Below are 21,135 nucleotides of genomic sequence, written 5' to 3' on the forward strand. Positions count from 1 at the left end.
ATGCTAATACGTTCTATCGGTATTATGGATGTATATATTTTCCTTTTCTTTTTAATATCCAGCCCAAAAAAAACCCCACGTTTTGACCAAAACATGGGACGTTTTGGTTTGGCACGTTTCTGTTATGGGACGTTTTAACATAATATCCGGTATTCTTTCGCCTGTGATATTGCTTTCCGAATATGTTAATTATAAATAATAACGCTATCTAGACTGTTTCAAACATTATGGGAGGTATAGCTGTAAAATGTGACTTAAAAATTTGACTTTATGAGTTGTGTGAGTTTTTGGACTTGAAAAAGTGAAAGCAATTGGTAATAATTCCAAGGTGGTGCTTCGAACATGTTACGCCAAAAAGCTAAAATATAGGTCAGGTCGAAGGTGCCGTACTCCGTAGGAACAAAGATAATATGGTTTGTTTAGATTGTGTTTGTGTACCTAATAATATTTGCTCCAATAATATGTTAATTGTTTTAGTAGCTGTGCTTAGTTCAAGTCATAAATTACTATGCATGTATTGTAAACACGTGTAGTTCACATTCAAGATGCAGATCAGTTGATCAGGGTTTTTTTCACAGTATCATAATCATGCTAGAACTTGAGTATCATGCTGTAATAATACTTGATAGAAGTTTGAACTTTGACATATAGGTAACTAGTAAACTACATTTTTATTAGTAGAAAGAGATTTTTTATTATTTATATTTAACATCCCACAGACAGGATAACCCATACCCCGACCTTTGATGTACTAGTCATGCCATGATGATAATGGTGCACTGGCTCAGTGGCTGGACCAAAAAATAGCCCATTGGCCGATTAGGCCCACCAGCAGGAATCCATCCTAGACTGAGCATGCACTGATGGGCACTTTACCACTGGAGTATGTCCCACCCCTGCCGTGACCCTGGTCGAAAATTTATCAGCAACTACTGTTTAATGTCTTAAAATTGTGTAGTGATGTCTGAAATCTGCATAGTGAATTGCGACATGATACGTACAAAGTGTTACTTGGATGGTAATGCTACAATAAGTATAGTATTAATGTGGCAAAAAAATAAATAACTATTGTATTTTTTGTTTAAGGTGTGTGAATCACACGGCTTTAAAGGTAGAGTACACTCAAACAGGAGATTTATGTGTTGGAAAGATGCATACCTGGACCACCAACAGATACTGACACTTTAACAAATGAAAAACGCGTAATTTTCGAGTTAATAAAAAACATGATTATTCCTGCTAACTGGGGGCAGCCATTTTGTTTCGTTTTTGTGACGTCCGGTGGTATAGTTTGGGCCGAAGTGACGTCAGCTCTGTCCATCCACTTTATGCACAGTGTAAGCAAATGCTCAAATTTACGACAAGGCGCTTCGCTTTCATCAACCTGACTTGTAAAACAACATAATTGTCTTGATAGTGTATTAAACTATTTAACTAAATATATTTCAATTTGCATCAATAGAACGAAATGGAGTTAAAGTATTTTTTTTTTTTTTTAAATCCGAAAAAAAAGAGAAGCATATTATTAAGCCTATTGGTATGCTACGTTCGAGCAAAAACAACCACTCACGATACCCAAGTGATAATTTTCTTTTTTTTGGGACTACGTAATTGGTCAGTTTTGTGATTTTAGATGGGAAAGTCTACTTAATCAAGTGTTTTACAGAATTACTTACAATAATAAAGCAAGGCGGCTGATCGATTACGATTAGCGGGGTGTCCGTGCAGTTAACACACAATACCCTGTGATCTTAATAAAAGAGGCACATCTTTTTAGTGTGTCTAGACACAGTGTCTGTGGACCGTCTAAATATACACCTGCCAATCAGGAACTAGAGGTACAGGCCATGGAAAGAAACGACCAATTAACTAAGAAAACACTCTGATTATTATTTCAGTACATGGGGTTAATTTATGTACAAACCATAATACAGTTATTTCAACACTTTGACAATGGTGGTTTATTTTGTATTAAATATAATATATAATTGTTGCTGGCTTACTGGGATGACTATTATTACAGAATATTGCGATGCATCCGCAAAAATCAGGTATGTTTTGTTTCTTCAGTTCGAAGACTAATTCCTGATGTGACACGTTAGGTATTACGTAACCACCAGCTCGCCAGAGGGCAATTCACTGGGATGGTACAAAATGGCTGCGCCCGTTATATATAATAGCCGTCACATTTAACCGTTTTATTAATTAACTATATGATTATACTTGTTGATATTATGCAATAATGTGCATTATATATCGTTGAATACACATACCAGGTCAAATGCCTTGATTGTCCCCTCCTTTAAAATAAAATAAAAAAAATCAATATTTATTTAGTAATCAGTGTTTGTTTAACATGACACAAGCATAACAGAAGCGAAATTTAATTAAAAACAAATAAAAAATTATAAAATAAATGTGAACTGTTTACTCGTTATCTTTCTCCATATATATATATATATATATACGTTGTGAAATTCTATCTTTTTATATATTCATCGAATACATTTCATTCTAATAACTTTTCTATATATATATATATATATATTTTAAATACAACTTATGTGGTACATGTATGGTATATGTACTGTAAGTAATTTTCTGCACCTCATGACAAATTCCTTTAAAATTACTTCTACTTTTATACAAATTGTTAATGTTGTATTATCTGATATCAAACATCATATATAATAAGTAGTATGGGTACTGTTCACTAGTGATTTGAAATACAACTTTGTATCATCTAAGAATATACTTAATTGTAATCTTGACTGGATGTAGAGGAAAGAAAAACAACAAAAATAAATACACATATATATGTATTATGTGTGATACATTCTCTAAATACATGTATGTTGTTCAGTAGCGCTACCGATGGAGACTTGTTGAGATTTTTTTTTTAAATAGTCTCCCATAGACCGGCAGCATGGGTACAAGTCAAAACGTATCCAAAACAATATGTACCCAAACTAAACATACCCACTTTTCGTTCAAATGGTACGTACCAAAATGCAAGATTTATTCTGCAATCACTGTATACATTGGCAAGATATGGTAACTAGATAAAGGTCATGTGATATATAAGCCCGTCTCAACTGGAGTATTTCAGACTATATTTTCAACAAATATACTCTTTGAATCATTTGTTTTAGTGAAGTCAATACAGATAACTTTTTAAGTTTGTGATAACTATACAAAACTTGTATATTTATTTATGAACTAGAGTTTAAAAATGCTTTTTAGATGTGACAGAGTATAGATAGTGTCTTACAAAAAATGACATCATGTATCTTGTATGATGTCATACTGCAAAAGCAATCTACAAAAAAAGAAGGAATAAACTGATTTTCTGATTTCCTGTATGATTGCAGGATAAAAGAAATAACCCATTACTGCCTCTAGATATCGGCTTTATTCTGCTCAGATCGAATGGCAAATGTTTCCCATCAGAGCCTTGAATAATTTGCCATTCGAACCTTCGCAGGATAAAGCCAATATCTTAAGGCAATAACTAGTTAAATTCTCTATAATGTTAAGCATTTTTGTAGTACTGTGAGTTTGATAACAAAAAAGAAACACAAGAAAGTACATCATACATGATATTTAAGTGAATGTTGTATGGAAGTAAACAGTGTTATTACTACATTGGCTAATTAATGTTTGTATATAAAAACACAAATGGTGATAACAATAACATCATGTACATATTTATTTTTCAGAGTAGCAACCATTTAAGTACAAGTATATAATGATGGAAGAAAAGCAGCAAAGGTAAGGGGAGGGGGGAATTCACAAATTTACATTTTCAGAAGTGTATTACTTTGTTTTTACCCCCTCTCCCCACTCTTAGAACAACATATCTACATGTATAAAAATGTACCTCAAGACATAGCTCTATCATGAACTGTTACAGGTCATGCTTGACTTTATGGTGATTTACCCATTTGTTTTACAGAGTTATGGCCCTTGAACTAGAAGATACAAAAATTTGTTTTCTGGACTTTGTTTTTGGTAATGCCTCAAAATATTGAACAATGCCTCAAGATATTGAGCAGAAATTTTGTATATAGTTTTATCATGTTGTGTTACAGGTAAAGTTTGACTTTCAAGGCAATTTACCCATTTTTCACTGTTATCATGTTGTGTTACAGGTAAAGTTTGACTTTCAAGGCAATTTACCCATTTTTCACTGTTATGTTGTGTTACAGGTAAAGTTTGACTTTCAAGGCAATTTACCCATTTTTCACTGTTATCATGTTGTGTTACAGGTAAAGTTTGACTTTCAAGGCAATTTACCCATTTTTCACTGTTATGGCCCATGATCTTCGGTCATGTATACAAATTTATTTTCAGGACATTTTTTTTCCTCACAGGGTCTGAAGATAATGAGCTGAAATTTTGGATATTGGTTTATCATGTAGTGTTATAGATCAAGCTTCACTTTCATAGCCATTTACCTATTTTTCACATGAGTTATGTCCTTTGAACTTAGGAGGTACAAAAATGTGTTGGGCCCAATAGTACTGCAGTACTCTTAGCATGCTTGTTTCATTTTAGAAGTGTATGTAGGCAAGCTCACCCAACCCACTGCCCACCCCCGACCTCAGCATTCACCTGTTCCTGAGGGCGGAACATAGCTCAGTGGTAAAGCGCTCGCTCGATGCACGGTCGGTCTGGGATCAATCCTCATCGGTGGGCCCATTGGGCTATTTCTCATTCTAGGCAATACAACATGACTGGTACATCAAAGGCTGTGGTATGTGCTATCCTGTCTATGGGATGGTGCATATAAAACCCTTGCTGTTAAATGAAAAGAGTAGCCCATGAAGTGGCGACAGTGGGTTTCCTCTCTCAATATCTGTCTGGTCTTTAACCATATATCCAACACCATATAACTGTAAATAAAATGTGTTGAGTGCATTGTTAAATAAAACCTTTCCTTCCGGTCCTTATATGTTCATTTAGCTCATAACTTAAGTGCTTGTATTATACATGTACATGTACAGGTATCTCTGTTGATATTCTACATTTCATTTCATCATTTAATAAAGTTACATACATGAATGATTAGAAAAAATCTATTTCATGTACATGTACAGTATCATGTTTGCTGTAATTTATTTACTTACTTGTTCATAGAATTAATTTGCCCAACGGTTGTTACGGACGAGTCTGTTCAACTATAAATACTGACCGCTGATATCATTATGTTATAATATTTGTTTTACATGATTGTATATTATGGTAAGTTATTATGTTAAAGGGACAGACCCTAGTTTCAGCCCATGAAAATGCACACTAAGTTTACTTAATCTGCAAACCTGTAACACATTTGGATAAAGTTACAATTGAGTGAAAAATGAGTCTGTGACTTTGAAATTATGAAATACTCTCTAAAAGTAGACTAGAACTTGACTCCATAACTGTTACTTCTCAGATGCACATGGCGCACGTTTTTAAAAATATGAGAAATGTCTTTTGTGATATTAAAATCACCAGCATGACCAAAAACACTCCGAATGTGTGGAAATGGATAATCTAAACAATAAAATCTAAGTAAAGTATGATTTCAGTTCTCAAAAATTGCTGTAATAATCAAACCTATGCCTTTGTGTTTAAAAACTAGGGTATGTCCCTTTAATCACATCAATGATGCACTGTGTAACCATTTCCAGTCATGAAAGGTCATTTTATTACAGGTTCTGTCTCGAACCATTATGCGACATGGCTACATGTAGCTCTTGGTGAATAGAACATTTCCTCCAAATTATCTATTTAAGCGAATTATTACATGAAATTTATTTGCCAAATTAAAATAAAATTCACCAATTGTTTTTAAAATTTGCAGTTGACTAACTTTGTGAGTGCCAGAGTTAACACTGTATTATTACTTTCAGCCCGACTGGTGAGGACGATTTTTTGTACGAGTTTGTTAAGTGTGACATCGGTGATCTCGTTACGTCAATCCTTGATGATATAAAGGGAGGAGGTAAAGAGATTGCCGATGATGAGAGCAAGACGACAGAAGACAAGCCTCCAGCTGAAGATTCAAAACAAATACAGGATGTCGCCAATCAGATTAGATTGGTCGAAAGTAAGTTACTACTTCAATTAATTGAAAAAATTCATATAAGTGCAATGTCTCTAAACCAGACACCTTCTGGACCAAGTAAAAAGTCTTGTTTTAAGAGGTATCCAGTTTAGAGAGGTTTTATTCTGTACTGATATTACATTTATGGTATACTGACCACATCCATATCACTAAATTACTAAAGCCTTGCCCTGTATATTTTGAGGATTATTCTGGAGCATACTTTGTAGTGTTGCAAACAGTCATGTTTTAACAAGTCAAATAGTTGCCTATAGTTTTTCCCACAGGGAGTGCTATTTTCTTACTATGGCATTTGTACTACAAGTTATTTATTTCTGAGCCAATTGTTTTCTAAATTGCACACAAAAATAGTAATCTTTTTGTAATTATCAAAACACTTTTACTTTTCTTCTTACTTCAAACCAAACTGATTTTTTTTTTTTTAAATAACATTTTTGTAGGAGTATGGGACAGACTATAGTCTAAAGAGTACAGTAAAGAGTAGGTTTCTGTGGGGTTTTGTTTTTGTTCTCTCGTGAGACCAGTGCAAATGCTATTAAAAAAAATAAGCTATCCAAAATAGAGGTTTATTTTTATAGTTTTTTTTGGGGGGGGAGGGGGTGTGGGGGTAAGAAATGCAGCATTTGTAATAGTCAACAACTGCTAAGTTTAGTATCATAAATGAATGGTCTTTGGCATCTAATTTAAGGAACTGTCAGGCATTCTGCCAGAAAATAATTTGAGAGTATGTATGCAATACAAACAAGACCGATCGTATCTGTTCTTACTAGATGGATATGGGACTGAAATTGGACAGTGCATTCATATTAAAAAACACAGTGTCTGTGCTGGTGTGAACTATACTTTTGACAGCTCAGATAACGTAGAACATAGGGCATGGGTCTTATAGGAATATATGTATTTCTCTATTTTTGAAATAAAAATCTATTCCATTTTGCAATGTATGTATTATATGTTTTGAATAATAATTAATGTGTGTGTTATTCCTCATGTTGTGGTTGTTTTTAACTTCCAGAGAAACAGAAGGAAATCAATAAGATATTTCAGGAATGCCAGGACCAGTTAGATAAATACAAAGAGGACCTTGATAAAGAAACTGATGAGGAGGAGTATGGTTTTTGGTTTCTTTTAGCTTTCCTTTTAAGGACATTTATTTATTTATTAATAAACATTTTTAGTATGTTTTTTTCCACCACCACCCCAGAAACTTGCAAATCCGGGAAAGTTATGGAATTTGCAGATGTCCTTTTCAAGGCATAAATAAAAATTTGTTGAGAATTTATTATCACTCCATTTAAAATAATGTTCATTAGAAGAAGAGTAATTTAAATCAAAACATTGTAGTAATAATAATATGTTGATGGTCACAGAAAAAGATTTGAAAATCCTAAAATTAAAATTTAAGGTAATGGAAAGTCCTTACTTTTATCTGTTATTAACCACTAATTCTTTGCGATTGTGATGTAGGTTCCAAGTTCCAATTTTTTACAAATCTGATGTCAAGAATGTGTTTTTAAAGATACATGTATATAAGAATTTTTATTTAATGACTACGAGTCAGAATTATCATGAACACAAATTTTATAATATCAGGCCTATCATTTTAAGATTTCAATAGCCAAGTTGCAAAATGTACACACGCATTACAGATACCACGCTTGAGGTGCTTGCATCGCAGGATCGAACCACCTCGGTGGATCAGTTGAACTGAATGGGTTTTTCTCTCATTTCAACCAGTGCACCACAACTGGTCAAAGGTTGTGGTATGTGATTTCCTGTCTGGAAAAGTGCTTATAAAAGATCCCTTACTGCTAATAGAAAAATGTAGCGAGTTTCCTCTGATGACTACAAGTCAGAATTACCAAATGTTTGAAATCCAAATCCAGTGTTCTAGTGGTGTTGTTAAACAAAACAAAACTTTAACTTTACAGATATAAATGATTCTTCGCCAAAGTTACACATTGCAAACATGCACAAAGGTGCATATTAGTAAAGAGAACTCTTTAACAAAAGCCTGTCACAATATTAATATATCACAGTTTTAAGAAATCTGTTTGTGACTAAGGAATAAATACATTTTGTAAATTCAGCCTAATATGCTTTACACAATTTGATGTTTACCACAGAGTGCGATACAAGGAAGTTCAGCTGGCAGTGGCCGACACCCTAGAGGCAGAGATGAAGCAAAAACAGCAAGAAGCACTGGGAATCGATGACAGCGATGATGATATTCAAATTCTCGGATCAACCTTTGACCCAACAATTGTGGAAAAGAGGAAACAGATAGTACAGCAGCACATTGCTTCACGACCCCCACAGAAACTACAAATGAAGACAGCTGTGGCTACTTTGACGACATCGGCACAGACAACTACCCCAGTGATTAACACTATGTAAGTACAATGGACTAAATGTTCTCATGTCTTCAGATGAATTTTTTTTTTTGTCAATGACACCACTAGAGCACATTGATTTATTAATCATAGGCTATTGGATCTCAAACATTTGGTAATTTCTGACATATGATCTTAGAGAGAAAACCCGCTACATTTTTCCATTAGAAGCAAGGGATCTTTTGTATATGCACTATCAGGGTTGAAAATTAGCAGTCACCCGGTTGCCTGTGGCGACCTTTACTGGCTACGGGCAACTAAGAATATTACATAGGTAGTCCGTTGGGCAACCATCAATTTTAGTGTCTGGTGAGTATGGTACTAGTTAAGAAAGAAACACTGATACTGAATCGAATGTGACAAAACACACTGCGTCTATGTAGGCGCAAACTATAGATCTGACAGCAGAAGACCTAGAACATGTTCTATATTTTGACAGCACCAACATAATGAATAAAGATAATAAATTATTAATTTATTAAGTTTTAAACACATATCGTTTCAAATAACATTTTAGTGGTGGTAAAAGTGCAGTGTAAATTAGAACAAAAATTCTTTATAAATTACCATCAAACTGCATAGGTTAACTTTTTTGTTGTTGTGATACACGTTTTACGGCAATTGATGGAACATCCAAGGTAATCTGAATGACATGACCATAGTGCATGATCAGGACCATATCTCTGCACAAAGCAGTTGAATAGGCATTTGGCAAAACAGTGTATGATTCCATGGATCTCTATCTAGGAGAACAGCCACTCACAAGGAAGTCATTTGCTGGGAATTTCACCCCTCTTGTATCACCACAAAGGTTATTCCATCCATCTTGCACTGCTACAAAGAGGACTGCCACTCCCAGACTACATTTAGTCTGTTTCTACTGCATTATCTTTTACCCTGTATTGAAAATGCGATTGAATGTTTAATTTAATGGTACTTTGTAAAGAAACATGTTTATTTCAATCTAATTAAAATTAGCTCCACTGGTTAATTACTATTACCTGTGGATCTAACAGCACCCTGTTGGAGCTGATTTCTAGTTGACCGTTCATTTGACCAATCAAAACCTTACTTGCAAAATCATGCTGGTGATTTGAAAAGAATTTGAAAACATTCGGGATTATGCCTAGGGTATACAAAATGATTCGGGTGAATTACGAAGTATGCCGGAAACTAATTTTAATATAAAATTTTATATAAAATTAGTTTCAAGACGAAAAAAACAACCTGTGATTGTATAGCCATAAAATCTGTTTATACTAGTATACAATCCAGAGTTTATAACTGCACTTTCCCCCTGTTTTTTAATGTTGAAATAGACCAACAAGTTTGCCTACTGCATAAATAGTCTCGCCCGATATTTTTAAATTTGTATGCTCCCGAATAGCGCTATAAAAGGCGAAGTGTAATTGGTCGATATTTAAATTGTTATTTATAGATGAAATGCCACCTGGACATGGGAGTCCACGCAATGCTGTTAGATCTACTGGTAGACCAGTAGAGCTAATTTTAATCAGATTGTGTTTATTTATACTGGATTTCTTTTTTTCTTTGAGTTGGTATGGGTTTAAAACTTAACAACATGTTTTTATATTAATTTTCACTTTATTCATTATGTAGTTAAATGTCAATTCATCGGTTTTCTTTAACGCAAACGGTTATTATTCGACAAAAAACCCCACTATAGTTTTAATTTTACCTGTGCAGTTAAATTCCAATGTCATAATTGGAGGGCTAGTTGAATTTGAGAAGGGCCAGTAAGATTTCTCTTCAACTGGCCCTGCTGGCGACCTTGGTTTTCATATTAATTTTCAACCCTGCACTATCCCATAGACAGGATAGCATAGCCTTTAATATACCAGTCATGGTGCACTGACTGGAACAAGAAATAGCCCAATGGGCCCACCGACAGGGGTCTATCATAGACCGACTGCATCAAGTGAGTGCTTTACGACTGGGCTATATGTCTAGATGAAGTTATTTATTGAAGGATCTTAAGTAATAAATTCTTCTTCCAGGGTTTTGTCAGGTGAAGTACCAATAGAAACTTTGACAGTCGTGGAACATAGACTCGTGGTTCACACATGTCGTGGAAATTATGGAATGTTGTGGAATTTGAATATTGAATTATTATATCTTTTCCCAGACCTGGCACGGAATGTAGCTTGATGCGTGTTCTGTCTGGGATCGATCCCCATGAGTGGGCCCATTGGGCTATTTTTCATTCCAGCCATTGCACCATGACTGGTATATCAAACACTGTGATATGTGTTATCCTGTCTGTCGGATGGTGCATATAAAAGATCCCTTGCTGTTGATGGAAAAATGTAGTGGGTTTTCTCTCTAAGATTATATGTAAATATTACCAAATGTTTGACATCCAATAGCCTCTGGTTAGGATTTGATGTTATGGTTTAAGTTCAAGTGGTTTAATGTGCACATTCAGAGCAAGCTGTTGTAGCATACACCTGTCATGGGCAAAAGTTCTGACTACTGCCAGTTCTTCCATCCTGTTAGAGTTAGAGTGTGATGTTATGGCTTGGGTTTAGGATAGATGTTTGGTTAGTAATATAGTATGTCCAGAGTATCAGATCTTCAGAAAAAGATATGCCGCCATTGAAATGAGTTGTGTCATTGAGATGATGGATGGATGTTTGGTTAGTAATATAGTATGTCCAGAGTAACAGATCTTCAGAAAAAGATATGCTGCCATTGAGATGTCATTAAACAAGCCTTTTTCAGTAATTAATTCTAAAATTGCCCTTATAAAACACCCAAAAAGGTATTATTAATTAATAAAATATGCCTTTTATATCTTTTGCCATTCATTTATTAAAGCAAGCACATAAATTACATTAATGTTTATTTCAATTAATTTTTTTGTATTTTTAATGAAAAACAAGTGCCCCGAAAATGGTAAAAATGCCCCAAAAATGTTTGGTCTACCATGCCTCGCCAAATTTCTAGGGAAATCTCTAAATGAGTTGTGTTATTTACAGCCAGCTGTCACATCTTTATGCGATGCTAGCTTTTTATCTTCACTGTGTTCACGTGCTGTTGATTTTTCAGTGAACACGGCCAAGCTCAGACCAGTCAGGGATGTACCACAGTGGAACATCTTAGAAGTATCTTAGCACAAACCATCCACAGGCAGATGGCCAGTCCAGGCAGTCAGCCAGCCGAGTTTTTATACAGCACAATACCTCAGGTATGGGTTGATTAGGGATGTTTTTAGGCAATGGTTTGGGGTGGGAGGGGGTTCACAGTCGTTTAACCCATTTCCTGCCATTGACGTGTATACACGTCAAGCGCCATCACAATGACGCCACTTTGCATTGTTTTCATTTAAAAATCGTTTTCTAAATTAATTGTTGATATTTTTGTCAAAAACAAAGTAAGAAAATGTCAATAAATAGTCTTAGATTGACATATCCGAATATTTGCTAAATTGCTGTTGTACATCTTATGTTTTTTTGAAAACAAAAATGACCCGTCAAATGGCGCGTGCTATTGTTTGTTATTGTTTCTTTTCTTTTTTTGGTAGCGGTTTCTTTTATCTCTACAAAGTTGTCATAATATAGTATTATATATGAACTACATTATGACAGTTGCATTAAAATAGAAAAAGTATCACTTTTAATGCCTAAAAAAGGTACAAACACAATCAAATAATTGTAATCCGACAGCATAAGCAGTCGTCGAAAAGTGCCATTTCCCTATTTCTATTTATAAACAACAGGTCATGTGACCACATTTCCTGCCATACAATTTGACAGCAGTAGTACACATTGCTTGCATATGCGGCTAACTGTTTTCATTAATAATTACAACGTGGTTACTTATACTACAGCAGACGATATTCTATCTAGCTTGAACAGTTACGTCGACTATATGATCGAATACGCACATGTGCTCGGTGTTCATCGTTGTTTTGTTTTGTTGTGTGTTGTTTTTCTGCCAGTTTTTCCTTTTTAACATTCACATTAGTATTAGCCGTACATGGCTTTTTATGAATAAGCGTATATAAGCAGTGAATGTTTTGTAATAATGTAGTATGGTGGATGACAATCTTTTAAAAATCAGGCATGTGTGCTGGGATTTTAGGTAGGGGTGTCTGGAGAGCGAAGTTTATAGGGGATTTCTGTAATGCTCCGCCGGAATATGTATTGAATTTTTTTTTTTTAAATCTGCTCGAGCAGGGACCAGAAAGGGGGGGGGGGGGGGTCGACCCATTCCCTGCACACATATCTGCAAATGTTATAAAGATAAATTAATCATCATGAGGTAAACTGTAGTTGTGTTGCACTGTTGGATCTATTGTATTTTGATAAATTTATTAGTAACAAAATCTAAAATTTGGACGAATACGACAGAGACATTCGGGCAAATTGAGCTGGCCTGAAACCTTTTCATCATGTACTAGTAGTTCCAACATTTCTCCCACAATACTAGTTGTAATTAAATCCATGTAAAATTGTGTAGTGCTTCGTTTGAAACCCTATATTATATATAGCTGGTTGGCAGTAACACTAAAACTAATAAATGTTGTTTTTTAGTTGGTGGTATGTTCGTTTAATTCGGGCACAAATTAGCCTGCCCTTCTCCCTCTCCCACCCTTACAAAACAAAACAGGATCCCGTACGCTTATGATTAGTACATCAGGCCTGTACGGTACCAATTGGTGTGGATGCGTCGGGGGTATACACACCCTTACCACGAGGTCCAATTTTTTTTCCATGCAACAGTTATCGAATGTTTTTTAGAACCTCGACACGGTCCTTTTTCGTGTTAAGGAACACCCCCCAAAAAATCGTGCAGTAACTATATGGACCTATATAAAATGTGAAAATTACAGTAGGATAATGGTTTGCAATAGATTCAGAGTAAGTAATCACGTTTTTTATTTTAAAAATACGGTGATAACTAAATTTTTAAAAATAACAATTAAAAAGAAAAACATTCCACGTACTTTAGCAGGCGGACACTGTTGTGTAGGCAACGACCCGAAACATTGTTTTGGTCTCAAAAATCGTTAAACAAATTATTTAATGCAATTAAAATGTTGTATTCAGGATGTAATAATCACAAATCATAAAACGATCCTATATTGTTGATAAAAATATCAAAGAAAAATCGCAAAAACTTCGAAGTGTAGTTGACCTATATTATCGACACTTGACCCAGATACAATACTTCGTGGGACCAACTGCCAGTGATTTCTTCTTCTTTCACTCCCTCAATAAACATGTCAGAAGAAGTTGCACAAATATAAATTCATGATTCCGATAATGTTTTAAACATTTACTTATGTGACATCTCAAGTGACCTATTGCGGTAGGGAGCACATTTTCTACGTCCGCTCGGACTACTGTGCATCACGCATAAACGTTTCACGTTTTTGACTTCTCAATTTTTTTTTAATCAGTTCCAACTACATTTTGTGCCACACATAAACACATTCTGACCTCCCTCTCCAAGGGTCTAAGCGACAGGGCCCAAAATGAAAAAAAAAAAAATGAAGAGGCATAGGCCTAAGCGTACGGGCTCTCATTTTTGTTGGGGATGCAGGCAGATTTCTGCCAGAGTTGAACGAAAATCCCTGAATCTAGATAACAACAATTATTCATATTAGCTTTACTGCCAAACAGCAGGGTCTCAGCTAATGGGTAGAGGCAATGTTGTGTGTGTGTGTGTTTTATTTTTTATTTAACGACACCACTAGAGCACACTTATTAATCATCGGCTATTGGATGTCAAATATTTGGTAATTTTGACATACTAGTAGTCTTAGAGAGAAAACCCCCAACATTTTTCCATTAGTAGCAAGGCATCTTTTATATACACCATCCCAAAGACAGGATAGTACATACCACAGCCTTTGATATACCAGTCATGGAGCACTGGCTGGAACGAGAAATAGCCCAGTGACCCTGCCGATGGGAATCAATCCGAAACCAGCTGCCCTTTACCATTGGGCTGCATCCCGCCCCTGGTGTGGGAGGAATGCATTGGGGGGGGGGGTAAATAATATAAAAATAGTTTATTGATACTGATGTTTTAAGTATGTAACCTTTCTGAAATGACCACAAAATGGTGTCTTGCACCTTCCATGCTCATTGGTTCATTGTATAAATCCTAGTTACAGCCATGAACAGCTATATAGGGTTGCAAATGAATCACTACATATTTTTACATGGATTACAACTAATATTGTGTCAGAGTAAAATGATGGAAATAAATCGTGAAAAGGTTTTAGGCCAGCTCATTTGCCCGAAATGCTATACCTGGATAGTATTCAAATAATATATAAAGGCAAATAGATGACCAGTGTATATAACTTGTGAATGTCCCCTAGGTGGGGATGGAGTTCACAATAGTTATATAGAAATTGCATATTCGTGACCCATTTCCTTGTGAATTTGGTCATTCTACCCCTCTCCTAAAGGTGGGGCACAAATAGGGGGAAATTAAGCCAATTATTGTGTCCAGGAATACCATACAAATATCAATTTTGCGAATTTCGTTAATGTCGTGTCCCCTGCCCCCCCCCCCCCCCCCCCCCTCCAGGTAGGAGACAAATTCATTAAACCATCTATCATATAGACAAATGCATTTAAACTATTATGTTTTCAAAAATACTAGACCATTTCCAACCAACTTTATTTGGTATTTGCTCTCACCCATGGAAAACCCAAAACCATGAATTTGGTCATTTTAATCCCCCTAGAAAAATGGGTGCTCCGCACTCCATGTGTTTGGTAATTGTGGTCAGCAATTTACTCAGGTGACCGTCTAGATCTATTTTGTATCATGCATAAGTGTTCAACACTGAATACACATTATGTATACGGTACATATTGAATTTTAATTAGAGCTCACATGTTGATGTTTGTTTCTTTGGGTTTAAAACATTTTTTAGATGAATGGACATTTTTCTCTTTTTTTCACAATTGTGACCGTGTGAAGCACTATGGCAAGTATCTTGTGTCACAATAAATTACGGAAATGCATAAAATCCTTTTTACTTATTCTATTATTCTAATATCAGTGTCCAGGGTTTCTGCCAGAGGGAATGAAGGGTAAAATTATGTACCCTAAAATCTTGGGAATTAATGGATACGTTTTAATAATTTTTAGAACGATTATAGTAAGATAGCTGCTGCTTAAAGTGTGTACATGAAATGCAGTGTCCAATTTAAAAAGATTCCAAACCCCATAACCACCTAGTTGCGGCAGTTATGATGTGGAGTTTTCAAGTACCCTCAAATTATTGATTACTGGTGTCCTTTACTTTTGACCGTATGACCCAAAAGTTCCATGCACACAGCAAATAGTTTCCAGTTTTACGTACCTTACCATGGTAACCAATAGTTTGCATTGGTTACCATGGTAACAGTTTCGATCTGGGTACCATGGTAACATATAGTTTTGAACTGGTTACCATGGTAACAGAATTAATAAGCTTCATATATCTTTTCTACAGGCATAGTACAATTATGTCACTATACATTGTTGTTTTTTCTCAGTCCTTGAAAATGAATTTTTTTTAGAAATTTGTTTTCTGTTTTGCATTGGTTACCGTGGTAACAGAATTCACAATTTTCACCCATCTCTTGTAAACAGCTGGGAGCTTATTATTACATCATTATACACTGATTTGTATTCAAATAAATTCATTTAAAACATTTCATATGGGAAACGGTTCCTCTTTTTGCATTGGTTACCATGGTAACAGAATTAATAATGTTCATTTGAAAATGACAGGAAGTGAAAGGGCATATACCTTTTTTAAAATCTTGTGTCATTTGACAAAGATATATAAAGTAATAGAGATAGTATACATATTTTTAGTGTCTAGGTAATGTTGGACACAATGTCCACAAGTTACAAAAATGCATTGATGGTAGTATGTTCATTTGACCCTATTATTCAAAAACAAAATTGGCTATCTACTTAATTCTTTTTCTAAATCGAGTAGTATGGTTAATAGATCACACCATAGACTTAAATTAAAAGCAAAATATTAGTTTTAAATTAAAGTTTTCATAATTATTAATAAAAAATGGTATATTGAAATTTGCAGGTGTTGCCATGGTAACATAAATAATATAACTGACTATAAAATGTTAGCGTTACGTAGGTGGATATTCTTAGTATATATGAGTGTAATTTCTTGCTGAAATGTCAACTGATTTTAATAATATTACCAGAAATGTATAATAGTTAATGTTGGAAATTATGTTCATAATTTACAAAAATGTGAATGCGCATCTGACCCTATTTTTCAGAAAAACCGCGGTTGTCGACTTAATTTTTTCTTTACATCAAGCAGTATGGTTAATAAATCACAGCATAGACTTAAATTAAAAGACAAATATTAGTTTTTAATTAAAGTTTTCATAATTATTAATGAAATATGGTATATTGAAATTTGCAGCTGTTGCCATGGTAACATAAACAATATAACTGACTATAAAATGTTAGCATTACGTAGGTGGATATTCTTAGTATATATGTGTGTAATTTTATGCTGAAATGTCAACTGATTTTAATAATATTACTAAAAATGTATAATAGATAATGTTGGACATTATCTTCATAATTTACAAAAAAGCGTTGATGACAGTATGTGCATTGCACCCTATTAATCACCTTAATAAATGACAGCATACACTTAAATTAAAAGAAAAAATAGTAGTGTTTTATTCATGTTTTCTTAATTATTAATGAAAAAATTGTATATTGAAATTTGCAGCTGTTGCCATGGTAACATAAATAAAATAACCATCTACAAAATGCGATCATTACGTAGGTGGATCATTATGGTATATATGGGTGTAATTTCATGTTAAAATGTCCATCGATTTTAATAAAATTACTAGAAATGTAGAACAGGTGAAAATTCTTTAAATTTAGCAAAAAGAATGCGGCAGGATAAAGGTTAATATGCCTACCCAGAATTTTGTTTTTGATGGGTTCATGTTTTATCTTTTTAATTTATAATATTCAATTTCTTAATAAAAAACCCCATCTACTTACATAGTATACATAATTATGTTTATTATAAATTATTTCTTGCTAAATTATGTACAAATTATAACATTGGACTGACATGACATACATAAATGTACAAATTTCATATATATATTAAAGCATGTGAACACCAACAAAAATGTACAGTTGTAACCAAATATTTTTTCACATATATATATATATAATGTAAATAAAATACATTTTCAATTTTTACATGTTTACATACCACAACATGTTGGGTATCACAACCACCATAATGACATCATACAACACAACAGTACAATCAAAAAAAACTTTCAAGTTCTTACAACTGGTTTGTCAACATTGGCTTTCAAAATAGGATGGATTGTAATTAATTGTGTTAAGTAAAATCAGATTATTTCATGATTGCATGTTATTTATCTTGTCTATTTTTATAGTATCCTGGAACACAGAAAGGTGCAGTTTCACAAAGTCCTCAGGCTCGTACAGTTACTATAGAACAGCTGTATAGTTGGTATGTATTTTATAATAATTAAGCATTGTCTGTTATTTTTTTTATGTTCATTGGGGTATGAACAAAAAAAAATCATCGGCAAACTGATTGAATCGGCAAAGTGGGTTGTTTTTGTTTTTGTTCATACACAGATGAACATAAAAGAAATAACAGACAATACGTATAATTAAATTTGAACATACTTACTAATAATAACACTAAAGTTTATATTTCATTTTGAATTATTTTTTGGTTCCTAAACAATAACGCTCAGTAAGACAAATTACCAATAAAAAGTGACATCATCAGATATGACGTTCCCTGACAACATTTACTTATGTTCATCGAGAAATGAACAAACTTTCATTGCTATGGCTGAACCAATGGGATGATGTTAAATTGTAATAAATATAATGCAAGTTTAATTTCTGATTTTATATTTGTAACAACATTTTACAAAATTTAATTTAGAATGGTATCTCCGTTTTTACTTAACAATAATAATTTTAAAATTATTTTACTGTTGTATCATTCATACTGCTATTAAGGGGGCGGGATGTAGCACAGTGGTAAAGTGTTCGCTTGATGGGCAGTCGGTCTAGGATCGATCCCCGTCGGTGGGCCCATTGGTCTATTTCTCGTTCTAGCCAGTGCACCACGTCTGGTATATCAAAGGCCGTGATATGTGCCATCCTGTCTGTGGGATGGTGCATATAAAAGATCCCTTGCTGCTAATCGAAAAAGAGTAGCCCATGAAGTGGCGACAGCGAGTTTCCTCCCTCAATATCTGTGTGGTCCGTAACCATATGTTCAACGCCAAATGATCATTAATAAAATGTGTTGAGTGTGTCGTTAAATAAAACATTTCCTTCCTTCCTTACTTGCAGGCCAGATATTGATGTTGGTTCCCCGGTTCTCGGCAAAAAGACGAACGAGATCTGGTATTCAGGCATTGTGAATGACATTCCGAACAAAGATGGCCCACTTAAAGAGGTGGGAATGGAAACAAAAATGTTAATGCTTATTGGTTTGGATAAACTAATCGGTGATCAATTAATAATAGATTACAATGTGCATTTTGCATTGTGCACTAAATCTGATACGTTATACCAAACAGCAGTTTGTAATAGATTTCAATTTTTTAATGAATATTCTTTATATTCACTTAATTAATGGACTTTTTCATTCCAGCCAGTGCACCACAAGTGGTATATCAAAGGCCATGGTATGTCTGTGGGATGGTGCATATAAAAGATCCCTTGCTACTAATGGAAAAATTAAGTGGGTTTCCACTCCAGATTATATGTCAAAATTACTTCATGTTTGACATCCAATAGCCGATGATTAATCAGTGTGCTCTAGTGGTGTCATTAAACAAAACAAACTTTAACTTTAATTAATGGAGTGGGCATTTTTGTCCATGTACAGTCAAATATGGTTTACGCTGCTACTTGACGGAGTACAGAAAGTGTTTAATACAGGACAGTCTGTGTGTTATGTGGACTGGGAGAATAGCAAGTTGGCTCCTTAAAAGAACTGTATGGAATTTGTTGTTATTGTTAAGATGTTGACGACTAACAGAGATGTTTTAATGACTAAGATTATACAGTAATAAATATTTTCTGCATAAAATATCAGTGGCTGTATATTCAAAAGCTAGCTATTTTAATCATGTGGCCAAGACCTTTTTTTCTAGCTGTATTTTATGGCCAAGCCAGAGCAAATGTTTTGATTGTTAAATGTATTCTTGTTGTAGAGGAAGTTCCGAGTGAAGTTTGATGGTAAAGGTCAGAAGTACTTGTCGGGTCTGTTTATCGCCTACAGAGAGCCCATTAAAGTTCTTCTCAAAGTTGGATCTCGGTGTGTAGGCAAGTACAAAATAGTTTTTGTTTTTTTTAAATACTGGGTTCATTTGGCTCATGGAATTTACAAATGTCATTTTTGGGGCCTGGAAAGTTATAGAAAATGTAAATTGTTGATAATTAATTTGCGTTACCTATTTAAAATCACAAAAGAATTGATTAGCAATGTGCACATTGTGATGTTATTATGATGATGATCACAGAATAATCCTTGAGAATCCTTAGTGAAAAAAGGTCATGGAAAAATGTTTTCAATAAGTCATGTAAAATCATAGAATTTGGTTGACATAATAAAGTGTATGAACTCTATAGATCAGTGGTCGATGCACTGTGACTATGTCCTACAACTGTTATATCCCAGTCCGTGGAATGTGCTAACTTGTCTCGGAACTTGGTGTTATTTGGTCTGAATTGTTGGAGTGGATTTCTTTTATTACCCTCTAGGACAAATGTCCCAATAAGCATATCTTAGCCACCACACAGCTGTACTTTAGAATGGGCCAAATATCTATACTTTAGAATGGGCCAAATAGCTGTACTTTAGATTAGGTCAAATATCTGTACTTTAGAATGGACTAAATATCTGTACTTTAGAATGGACTAAATATCTGTACTTTAGAATGGGCCAAACAGCTGTACTTTAGAATGGGCCAAATAGCTGTACTTAAGAATGGGCCAAATAGCTGTGCTTTAGAATGGGCCAAATAGCTGTACTTTAGAATGGACCAAATATTTGTACTTTAGAATGGGCCAAATAGCTGTGCTTTAGAATGGGCCAAATAGCTGTACTTTAGAATGGGCCAATCAGCTGTACTTTAGAATGGACCAAATATCTGTACTTTAGAATGGGCCAGACAGCTGTATTTTAGAATGGGCCAAATAGCTGTGCTTTAGAATGGGCCAAATATCTGTACTTTAGAATGGACCAAATATCTGTACTTGGAATGGGCCAGACAGCTGTACTTTAGAATGGGCCAAATGGATGTACTTTAGAATGGGCCAAATAGCTGTACTTTAGAATGGGCCAAATAGCTGTACTTTAGAATGGGTTAAATAGCTGTACTTCATGTGCAAAGGCTTGTTCACCAAATCTCTACTGTTTTTATTAACCCCCTAGTGGTCCAACCGGAGCGGACTATAGATTTCGTCTCCATCGAGTGTTTGTCTCTTTCCGTCCATCAGTCCGTCCATTCCACATATGGTGATTTACCCATTTTTCAAAGAGTTACAGGCCTTGAACTTAGGAGATACAAAACATTT

At 34.5% G+C, this 21,135-nt stretch overlaps 1 protein-coding gene across 3 annotated transcripts in view; it reads left to right on the forward strand.

Annotated features, from left to right (window-relative positions):
- The first annotated feature begins 181 nt into the window (after nt 1-181).
- Nucleotides 182-21,135, forward strand: part of LOC121381868 (histone-lysine N-methyltransferase eggless-like) — a 57,197-nt gene continuing 36,243 nt past the window's right edge. For all 3 annotated transcript variants that reach the window (XM_041511248.1, XM_041511249.1, XM_041511250.1), the window contains exons 1-9: nt 182-413; nt 3,720-3,771; nt 5,898-6,094; nt 7,128-7,221; nt 8,239-8,505; nt 11,575-11,713; nt 17,958-18,034; nt 18,901-19,006; nt 19,770-19,881. In XM_041511248.1, coding sequence (XP_041367182.1) covers nt 3,749-3,771; nt 5,898-6,094; nt 7,128-7,221; nt 8,239-8,505; nt 11,575-11,713; nt 17,958-18,034; nt 18,901-19,006; nt 19,770-19,881 — 1,015 coding nt within the window. In that variant the 5' untranslated portion in view covers nt 182-413; nt 3,720-3,748. The remainder of the gene's footprint in view (nt 414-3,719; nt 3,772-5,897; nt 6,095-7,127; nt 7,222-8,238; nt 8,506-11,574; nt 11,714-17,957; nt 18,035-18,900; nt 19,007-19,769; nt 19,882-21,135) is intronic.

This window comes from Gigantopelta aegis, chromosome 9 (genome assembly GCF_016097555.1).
Source record: "Gigantopelta aegis isolate Gae_Host chromosome 9, Gae_host_genome, whole genome shotgun sequence".
NCBI classification, from domain to species: Eukaryota; Metazoa; Mollusca; class Gastropoda; order Neomphalida; family Peltospiridae; genus Gigantopelta; species Gigantopelta aegis.